This window comes from Ictalurus furcatus, chromosome 29, assembly GCF_023375685.1.
Source record: "Ictalurus furcatus strain D&B chromosome 29, Billie_1.0, whole genome shotgun sequence".
NCBI lineage: Eukaryota > Metazoa > Chordata > Actinopteri > Siluriformes > Ictaluridae > Ictalurus > Ictalurus furcatus.
In genome coordinates, this window is record NC_071283.1 from 13499850 (window position 1) to 13510598 (window position 10749).

The 10749-nt window shown below is 39.8% G+C and overlaps 2 protein-coding genes and 1 non-coding gene across 5 annotated transcripts in view; 1 reads left to right on the forward strand and 2 right to left on the reverse strand.

The window, feature by feature from the left end:
* Nucleotides 1-853: 853 nt before the first annotated feature.
* On the reverse strand, nt 854-4637 carry rps3a (ribosomal protein S3A). Its single transcript, XM_053619299.1, has 6 exons — nt 4523-4637; nt 3465-3568; nt 2343-2530; nt 1489-1697; nt 1177-1286; nt 854-1026 (listed from the first exon to the last, which is right to left on the reverse strand). The coding sequence occupies exons 1-6, from the start codon at nt 4582-4584 to the stop codon at nt 899-901; spliced, it is 801 nt and encodes a 266-aa protein (XP_053475274.1). The 5' UTR covers nt 4585-4637; the 3' UTR covers nt 854-898.
* LOC128604535 (small nucleolar RNA SNORD73) lies at nt 2608-2680 on the reverse strand. The gene has a single exon (XR_008385197.1). It is a non-coding gene; the product is annotated as a small nucleolar RNA SNORD73 (small nucleolar RNA).
* A 4852-nt stretch (nt 4638-9489) lies between the features above and the next one.
* The window catches only part of lrba (LPS responsive beige-like anchor protein), a 221912-nt gene continuing 220652 nt past the window's right edge, over nt 9490-10749 (forward strand). Inside the window, exons 1-2 of one of the 3 annotated variants that reach the window (XM_053619041.1) lie at nt 9490-9977; nt 10087-10491. In XM_053619041.1, the coding sequence (XP_053475016.1) occupies nt 10342-10491 (150 nt within the window). In that variant the 5' untranslated portion in view covers nt 9490-9977; nt 10087-10341. The remainder of the gene's footprint in view (nt 9978-10086; nt 10492-10749) is intronic. The other 2 variants (XM_053619044.1, XM_053619042.1) reach the window with 2 other exon arrangements.

Sequence of the window (10749 nt, forward strand, 5' to 3'; positions counted from 1 at the left end):
AACTTCTGTACTATAGACTACAGAAAGAAGAGACACAACAGGCCTCATTTATCAAGCTGGATATGAAGGTATTTTTGTGAAAAAAAGAATTGAGAGGCAGAATAATGAAAAGAGGAGACCATAATGACGACACCTGCAGCGTGCGTTAAAGGCAAAGCTGCTGATCAGGCAGCCGTGAAGCCTGCTGTGACATCCCAGTTTACATACAGACCATGATACTCCGTCCATTTCAAAAGGGAAAGTCTCAAACTACACACCTCATTACTTATACCTGTAAGTAGAGATCGACCAATAATCAGTTTTACCCATATTAAGCATTTCACCGTAATCGATTATATAATATCGGATCCACCGACAACAGCGGCACCTTGTGGGCGGTTTGAGAATTGCAGCCCGCTAGAACAGCACTTATCGTACAAATTAGACGAGTTAGGTAAACGCTCCATATGTAGTTTAAGCGGCTTGGAGCGAAGAAATCGAGACAAAATCTTAGACACTTTAACACTGCACTTTAATTTCTTTGCACTCTTTCAGACCCCTCTATTTACTGGTGTATAAACAAGAGTTACGTTTTGTAGGCAAGGAGGAAGTGAAATTGACAATTGTTATAACTAAAACGGTTTGTTCAGTTTAGCGGTGGTGTTCTCATTGCGTCAACAACAGAAGTAAAACAAATAAATAGGGCACATAAATGCACAAATCAGTATTGGTTATTAAAATACAAAATTTTAAAAAATAATATCAATATCGGTCGATCTCTCTAACACGTACGTTATGAAAACAGTACGTGCTTTAAAAACAACCTTGAAGTTTATCGAAATTTCACAAAAATAAAAAAGCAACGCCACACTCGTACATTTTCCAAACTTTATTGGCCATGTCTACGAGCATGAGAGATTTAGACAGACTCCTGGACGGGAGGCTCGTATCCGTCCGCCCTCTCCACCTTCGCCCCGGTCTCGCCCTCCGCCGGTTTAGCAGAGCTGCTGCTTCCACCTTCACCATGCAGCTCCATCAGCTTCCCCACTGAAACACACACCAGGTTCAAGTGAGTAAAGAAGACTTCGAAACACAGGAGCGCACCACGACGCTGAAATCTAGCTGAACAAGCGTATTAGGGTTAGTGTGTGCGGATCGGGACGAGGCCACGGGAATAAGTTCAAAACCCAAACTCACGCTCAAACTTGGGCTTCTTGAGCATCTTGACCTTCCTGACGTAGACGTCGTGCAGTGGGTAGATGGACTGGCAGGCTTTCTCAATGTCCTTTCCCACGCTGTCAGGGATCCTGTAACACACACAATCAGCAAATCAGATACAGCAGCATTTGAATAACAATCACAAAAAGACAATATATTATACAAAACCATATACTATAGGACATCATAAGACGACAGATATACTGCACGAGGTTATTCATTCATTCAGCAGAAGATCCAGCGCTCACATCATGCCATGTTAGCAGGACAGGAATAACCGAAGGCGCTTACAGTTTGTTCACCACCTCCTTGAGATCGTTGGTCTGAACCTCGCGGGTCATGATCTCCATCATCTTCTTGCGGATTTGGCGGACCTGCTGGTGCTGGGCATACGACGTCTTGCGGATCTGATTGGAGCGTTTCTTGGTGAAGCCCACGCAGAACAGGCGCAGCAGGTAACCGTCCGTGGTCTTCACGTCCACGTGTGCCTCAATCATTGTCTGCGCAGGAACGGTGCATGTGAATTTTTTTTTAAAAGAAAAAACGCTGCGTTTCAGATCATTTTTCACCTTACGACATACCGACCCCGCTGTTTATATCCGAGCATCGGGGTGTGTGCGCGCGCATGCATAACTTAACACAACGGGTTTGTGCTCGTAACAGCAATACAACCCTGCTTTTTAATTTTTTACAGTGCTGTAGAATTCTCAAGTCTGATTGGTCGGAAGGTTTATTTAGCTTCCTCGCCCCTCCCCTGTATCAGTCAAGCCGTAACCGGGTCTTCTGAAACAAAACAGTCTTCAGTTTTACACTTCACGGTTTCTCAGTAACCCGGCACAGCTTTTAACGTTAAACGTTACGACAAACGGATAAAAAGTACAACGTGTCCTTCTCTAACAAGTGAAAATCTCACAACCTGGGCATACTGCTCTGGTATAAAGAGAAATAACAGGTACTGGGTAGTGATGTAGATTTATAAGTTCCTTAAATATAATCCCATGCTAATTAAATCCCTTCGAACCGTCATGGTGCAGGAAAGAAACACTTTGCTAAGCTAATCACGTATGACTACGTCACTCCCGAGCGGTGTTCCTGCGCACCCGATACAGCAGGATCAACGCCGGCGTGAACGTCCCGCGACCTACCTGCCACTTCTTGACCATGGAGCACATCTTGTCTCGGGTCAGGTCCATGCCGTGGAAGTTGGTCAGGCAGTTCTTGCCCTGCACGTCCTCGGTGATGAGCTTGAACTTGCGGAAGGCGACTTCGTCGTTCTGCAGGTCAGCGAGGCTCACCTCGAACACGCGACCCTTCAGACCGTCAGAGGCGATCCCTGAAACAAAAGACAGGCACGTCACTCGACGCTCAGGGGATTCGTCTGTAGCTACCGAGGACTTGCAGACTTGTGGGAATGTCAGTAGATCTCGTAGCACAGTAATCACTGCTCTTCATCTGGGGCCAAGACTTATCGTCATCATTCATTCCCAACGCCCATGATGAGGACAAAGTGAAAAAACTCTTACGATACTAACAGTACCGACGCATTAATCCTAGATTACAATAACGTCACGTAACAGGCGCTGCTCTGAACAGAGCAGGGGGATTCTCTGCAATGTCCGACGTCACCCAAAGCCCTATTCGGACGGGATTAAACGTCCTTGTGGTTGTGGGGTAACGTCCTATTTTACCGGCGCTACTGCCGTTTTTATTTTCCCCCGGCACTCCTACGAGTAAGTTTACACGCCTACCGATTCTCACCAAAACTCCCGTACTTGTCTGATCGTTTGGGTCCAGATACTATTTCTCCACACAGATGTTTTCCCTCCATAGCTGTAAGTATTAACCACTTCATGAATCGCAAAACCATAAAAAACACTAATTGTAGTAATCCTGCTTCGCCCCCAACTGATATCAGCCAGCGTCTCTTTGTAGGCAGGAAAAAAAAAAAGGAGGAGAAAGGAACAATCCCACAACACCCAAGCATGTTGAAAACGATACACAACGACGGTACACAAGACGAGCGCTCGTGCACGGAGAGAGACGCAAAAACGTCAAGCTTCTCCGAACAAAGAATTACAGACGTCCTTCTGGTAAACTGATCCCATCCGAACAGGGCTCAAGAGGCTATTCTGGTGTGTTTGTGATATAGGAACTGTCACGAGGACAAAACCTTTTCAAACGCACAGGCAAACAAAATAAAAGTGTGTGTGTATGTGTGTGTGTATATATGAGTATGTAGTATATGAAATGATTTCAGCATTACTCACTGGTTCCCTGAGTCCTGGTGACCAGAGTCTTGCCCAGGTTGCGGATATTGAACATGGCCGGGGCTTTAACATCGTACCAGTCCTTCTTGGAGAAAGGATCGACGCTGGAAAAGAAAGGAGACATAATTCAAGTCTTACTCGGGATTTCCACAGCTTTCTAAACCTAAACACACTCCGTCTCAGGACCAAAACAGCAGACGTGGAAGAATTCTTCACTTTCTCAGGAATCTAAACATGCACCAGCACCTTGTCTGCGCGCACACACACACACAACCTGATGCTAACGTCTGATGCTGATGTCTAATCTAAAGCACACGCATGCATTCATTTGAATATAGTTTTGATAAATTTTACATCATCTACAAGTGGCACTTTTTTTATTAGCGCATAATAAATCCAACTGGAGAGTAGAGAACTTGCTATCTTACTATTATTTTTTAAAGCTCAATGCATTAACTTGACAAACTTTTATATACAGAAACAAACCGTCCTGGTTTTAAGGCTTTCATACCAAAATCATGATTTTCACATGGATCATTAAAAGGGTTTTATTTATTAAAATGTCTGACTGCAACATAACTGCATGAAGTCTCTATCAATACACAACCTGAGCATGTTTTATTTCTCTTCTTGGACACTTTTTCTCTTCAGGATTAGGACAAAAGTAGTTTATTTACTTAAACGGGGCCTAGAATGAGGATTATTTTACAACCTAAATGGTCTCAGGGGTGTGCAGGTACTCGTTATTACAGGTTCATGTGACTTACAGCTCATCTCTTTAACCTTATTACCACCAAGGACACTTTACTAACTCATAAAGATGACATTTTTCCTCCGAACAAACACGGACTTATATAAACAACGCTGAAAAATGGAGAAAATAACTAAACAAACGGTTAGCTAGTTAGCCCGCTAAGTCATGAACCGGGGTAAAGCCGGGCCCTGCTAACACAATCCGCCGATTATCAAACTCATCCGAACACCTTTAATGACAAAAACGTAAACGCCATCTTTATTTAAGTGTCCTAAAGAGCCTATGGGGTGAATTTTGAACTTACATCTTCTTCTTGGCCCCTTTTTTGCCGCCTTTGGTCAGCCTCTTATTCTTGCCGACTGCCATGTTTGAACGCAGGGAGTAAAAGAGGAGGAAATGAGGTGTTCTCGCGAGAAATACAGCGAGCGCGAGAAAACCGGGGGAAATATCGCGAGATCTTGTGATGACCACAGAGGAGACGCGCCACCTAGTGGTCTGTTTAGGGAAGTGACACCAAAATGAGCTTGAAAATTAATTAATGCTGAAATGCTAATTAATTTGAGGTTTGGTTATTTTCCTGATTCTCTGTATAATAATAATATATATGGGATTATTATTATTATTATGATTATTATTATTATTATTTAGTTTACTAGTTTATTATAATTATTATAATTCTGTTCAAGTTTTTTGCTCCATATTTTCTTTTATGATCTCATATTTATTTTATTATCATGATATTTGGCATCTACAGACTATGATGTTTGTTTGTTTATTAAAGTCTTGGGAGCTTTTTATTCCTGAATTTAGATTATATAATGAGCCCTTTTCCTATTTTAATGAAAAATGTAATGTCGTGATTTATACTAGTTTATTCACTTCTTTATTCGCCTGTTTAGCTTCAGATAAAACCCGTTTTATTCAAATGACCAGTGGATTCAACTTCTAACTATTATGACTGCGTTTCTTAAAACATAAGAAATATAACAACAAGTTTGAAGTGTTCTGGAGCAACAAAATAATTGTTTTAATTACTATTTAATCCTTTAAAAACCACAGATCTAGATTTTCAAAATTTTTTACCACAGATTATTTGCAAGAGTTGCATCACACCCCGTATCTGGTCATGTCTGTACACCATCCACAAATTTGTTTATGTAAAGACACAAAAGCCAAGACTGAACAGGTTAGTCTAGGAGTGTGTGTGTGTGTGTGTGTGTGTGTGTATGTGTGTATGTGTGTATGTGTGTGTGTGCAATCATTCCTTATTAATAAAAAGTCCTGCTGTTTCATCTATAATCAAGCTGCAGGCAGAACAGCAGACTGACATTAAGCTCACTATACTGTAAGGCCACTTCTCATTATCTTGACTAAATAAAAGTCCTGCTTACAGACCTACTGCAGCTGCTGTGGGTGTTGTATGGGTCAGAACAGTTTATCTGTTCTATGAAGTGTCTATGAATCAGATTTGTACAATTATTAATTATTAATATGGGATCTGAGAGTCAGCAATGGGGTTAATTTCATTCACTACTCCAGGATTTCTTCATCCTGCTCTCCAGTTTTTCCGGCTCTAGCACACCTGAGCTCATTAACACACCCTTCCCGTGTGTTGGAGTAATAGACGCATTAGAATGTGCAGCACAGAGAGAAGGAAACACTGGGGAAACACTCAGATTAACTATTGAATGTTATTTTGGATGTGAATATTGGACAAAAAGGACAGCACATAATAAATACACATGGCTTCACAACGATTATATGGTCGAGAGAGAATTTTGGGGTAGGGGGGGTTCAAATTTGTTTCCTTGATCTGTATCAAATATGATCAATATATTAAATCCTAACTGAACCCTTAACTGTGGACCCTTTAAAAAACCTGTTTTTTTTTTTTTAAAGCTAGAACCACAACGCCATCCAAAGAACCCTTAAGAAACCATTTTCTCTTAGATCATGAAACCATTAAACATACAAAGGACCAGGTTCTCCCTTTGGACCAATCTGTAACCTTACATTTTTTTGGGACATTTCAGACTTCATCAGCTGTGCAAATACATGAAAAATAAAAAGATCAAGCCTTTCATCTCTGTTTGTCCATTGAATTTCAATAGAAGCCATGTTGTCTGTGGTCAAACAATGGCTCAGCGTTGGGTCACCTGCTGATATGGATGCTATGGTGTCATAGAGCTCAACAACAGGAGAATGATTCGATTTAGTAATTAATTATTCATTCGTTCATTCATTTACTCAGTAGCTGTGTCAGAGTGGTGGTGAATTCGGAGACTGTCCAAGGACCAACTTGGGAGAACACCATGGATGGGACTCCAGTTTGTGTCCCAGATTATCGCGGTCATTTCCTGTTGTTGTTGGACATGTGGTTGGTGGTCAGCGGTGTCTGGATGTATGGTGATGGAGGTTCCTGTGTCCATTGGTGACAGAGTACATGGTAATATTTTCCCCATGAGGGACAGGAACATCATCCATGGTACACCTACCAATGATCCCCCCCCCATTATATCCTTTCCAGATGGTGTAGAGTTTCTGTCATTTCTACAGTAGAATACTATGTTCAAACCTGTAATCTTATATATGTGGTGTTTTGGGAAAATATTTACAATACTAGTATGACTAAGCTTACAGTATATCTACTGTAACGACTGTATTGTAAAAATACTACAAAACTTTACCGTGTAAACAGAAGACAACGTAATTTGTAGTCTTCCGTTATGTTTGATAAAATCATCAAAAAAAATAAAGTTATACAGGAGACCTGCAAGCAAGCCTTTTAGCTTAGCTAGCTAACTAACGTTTGTTATAGCTTCCCGATAGCATGCTAGTGTATTACAGATCATCTGTATTGATTCTCGTAGCTGAATTATAAATACAAATTATAACTGACTTTCAATCGAAGACTGTACAATCTGACTTATAATGAGAAAACAGCTAAATCAGGTGAGCTAACCGCTAACAGCTAGCCGCTTCTGACTAAAAACATTCTAACACCTAGCTAGTACGGTTAGCTACTTTGAAAACCTACTGCAATGAAATGAAACTAGCCGAGAAATTGTACCCTGTTACATGAGTGTTATTGTTATTGAGTACTTGTACTCTAACTTAATTACATTTCCAAAAACAAAATGGACTTCTTCTTCTTCTTCTTCTTCGCTCATTCAGCCAAGGAGTGTACGCTATATATCAGTCTAATGGGTTCAGTTTAGCATCCCATCGTTTTAGATTAGCATCCAATCCAAAATGATCAAAAATCATGCCAGTTCATCACCTGCTGTGACCTTTTCATGCTACACAGTGTAGTTATCACTACAGCTATCAGTGTACACCTGAAGATAGATCATCCAGCAGTGTTGAATTTGAGGATGAGCGCCGCTGGCCCTACCTCAGTACCTCAGTCTTTCAACAAAGACTTGTATTTAACTTGAAAAAGCCTACTGAGGTACATTTTGCTATGCTGATAATGTTAACGGACGATATTTAATGAAGTTAGCATGTTTTCTTTGCTAACGCCAGGATAAACAAGCATCAGTTCCAGTACCTTTCATTAGCTCTAGGCTAGCTCATGGTAAATATTGCAAACGTATGCGAAATGGCATCTAACAGATGTTAGATAAGTAATGAAAGTTACTTTTCACATCAAAACATGACCTTACTTCACTTCATCGGTTCAACGATACCTTTATTGTTATTTTATATATCATTTTACAATGTTTTGTTTGTTGTTGATTTGGTACTTCCACTTTTAATTGTGTAAGATTTCAACACTTTATCTGTACTTTTAGGCTACTTAAGAATAACTTCTCAGCAATTTGTCGAAAAAATTTTTTTTAGTAGTTTGAATGCTGTAACTACACTAATTGCAGTAATTAACATTAACGTTAACGTTACATTAGCGTGAATTGAACTTTATATTTAAAAAAAAGAAGTAATATGTGCTTAAAACATACTCTACAATACAAACTAATTAAAGTGAACACGACTGTGGTGAAAGTTAGTGATCTGTACAACCATCATCATATATTTGCTCGTGTTTGTGAGGTCTCAAGGGCTGTTGTCATGGTAACCACCCCAGGGGCTTCTCACTGAGGGAGTGCATGATGACACGCACGTGCCCCGTCACGGGATGCTGGAGGACCAGCGGGCAAAATCTACACACACAGCGTGTAGTTTCCTCCACAAATTTTTCAATAATAACAACAACAACAGAAAATCTCATAATAAATAATATATTAATATTTTAAAAAGAAATAACTACGACTACTACTAACAATAACAACAACAATAAACGTTATAGTAAATAACATATTTAACATTTTAAAAAAATAAATGACTACCACTACTACAACTAACAATAATAACAACAAAAATAAACGTTATAATAAATATCAATATGAATTGTTTGATATCCATGAGAGCAGAGTATTTTTATGAAGTTCTTTAATAAAAGATCAAAAGGTTAAACAATAAAGACAATTTTTCACAGCCTTCTTTGCTCATATTTACCAAGGGTGCCAATGTTAGTGGAGGGCACCGCAAATGCAATAATAAATAATATATAAATATTTAAAAAGTATAAACTACTACTACTACTACTACTAATAATAACAACAACAACAACAACAACAAATATTATAAATGATAATATATAAACATTTAAAAAATAAACTACTACTACTACTACTACTATTAGTAGTACAAATGCTATAATAAATAATATATTAATATTTTAAAAGTGTAAAATATTACTACTACTACTACAAATAATAACAACAATAAATATTATAAATGATAATATATAAATATTTTAAAAATAAACTACTACTACTACCACTATTAGTAGTACAAATGCTATAATAAATAATATATTAAAATTTTAAAAGTATAAAATATTACTACAACTACTACTACTACTAATAATAAATGTGATAATAATATAAGATATTAATATTTTGAAAATAAATTACTATTTATTTTATTTTTATATATATATATTTTTACTACTTCTACTACTGGTAGCAGTGCTACCAGTTCTAACAATTTTATCTATCTATTTATTTATTTATGAATATTTATTATGGCCAGAACTGATGTAGCTCATAGCTTATAGTTAGTTTATCAGTCATAATTGTTTATAATTTATTATACTCGCTTACTGCTAATACAAATGATGAGAAATAGGCTTACATTATAAAGTGTAATAACTTTACAGTATGAATCTTCATCTTTAGCAGGTCATTTTAAAAAGGAAAAAACAAAAAACCCCCACACACGTCATTTATTAATTCAGGACTGAACAGACCGAGTGCACTGATGACGGGAATAAACAGAGAATATAATGAGATTGGAGGGTTTTTGAAGGCTCACAGCAGCAGTATTAGTAGCAGTAGCAGCAGTAAAGCTGTGTACCTGCAGCACACCTGATCCCCACGCAGCCTCACTCAGCCCTGCACTGCGCATGCGCGGCGCACGCTCACCCACTTGCACACTGTCATGGCGGCGGCGAGCCGGACTCGAGCGATTCAGGAAGAGATGGCGCTCTGAAAAGAAGAGGAAAAAAAACTCCGAGAAGAACTGCGAGCTCGCCTGGAGGACTCGTGGCAGCCGCGGGAGGATTTCTATTCCCGTTTCGGAGTGCTTTTAGCTGACGGAGAGAGACAGAGTGAGTGTGTGTGTACGTGTGAGTGTGTGTGTGTGTGTGTGTGAGAGAGAGCTCGAGCTCATTATCCTGCTCTGAAGAAGAAGAAGAGGTGAAGCTCAGTTTCCTGTCCGTCCAAACAACAAAATTCATAATGATTTCCTAGTTTAGTGTTTCCGAACTAACCCACATTGCTTTCCTTCATTCTTGCCGTTCTTTAGCACTCTTGTAGCCCTCCTTATACACTTCCTCATAGACCCACTGGAAGTGCTGAGCGTCTGCGCGTGAGCTGAAATATCACCTGTTCATATTACCTGTGGTCTCACCTGTAGTACCACTCGTGTTTCCAGACTTCCGGCAGTTGATGGAGAGCGGGTTTTAAGGCTTCTCTTCGAAACACAGAGCTTAATCCTGCACGTCCGAGGTGCTATTTTAAACCTGAGTCACCTTGAAGAGGAACAGGTGTCTCACCTGGTATGGCGGAGGACAAAGCGCCCTCTGGTGGAGGGGGCATGACGCCCACAGTGCCCATCAGGGGCATCCGAATGAAGTTCGCTGTGCTGGAGGGACTGGTCGAGGCCGGAGAGGTGACGAACCGAGACATCGTGGAGACGGTGTTCAACCTGGTGAGTCCATTGCAAGGACACTGTCTGTATCTGTATCTGGTTAGTGCTCCAAGTGTCTGGATTTGGATTTAAACTTGAAGTGGGTGTGGCCAACCCCCCCCCCCAAAGTTTATTTATTTATTAATTTAGTATATTTTTAAAAATGCTTCCACTGTCGGTGTCGTGTGCGGATTCTGGCTCGGACAGTTCCTCAACATCACTCCAGTTCATAATTGGTTCATTTAGTTACTAAGGATGCTGTAAATTAAATTCGTCGCA

Excerpts from the sequence above, each read along its gene's own strand:
- rps3a (XM_053619299.1), bottom strand. The coding sequence starts at position 4,584 with ATGGCAGTCGGCAAGAATAAGAGGCTGACCAAAGGCGGCAAAAAAGGG. Across the intron at positions 2,531-3,464 it reads CACCAGGACTCAGGGAACCA|GGATCGCCTCTGACGGTCTG; the intron begins GTGAGTAATGCT and ends CTTTTGTTTCAG. Across the intron at positions 1,027-1,176 it reads CAAGAAGCCCAAGTTTGAGC|TGGGGAAGCTGATGGAGCTG; the intron begins GTGAGTTTGGGT and ends TGTGTGTTTCAG.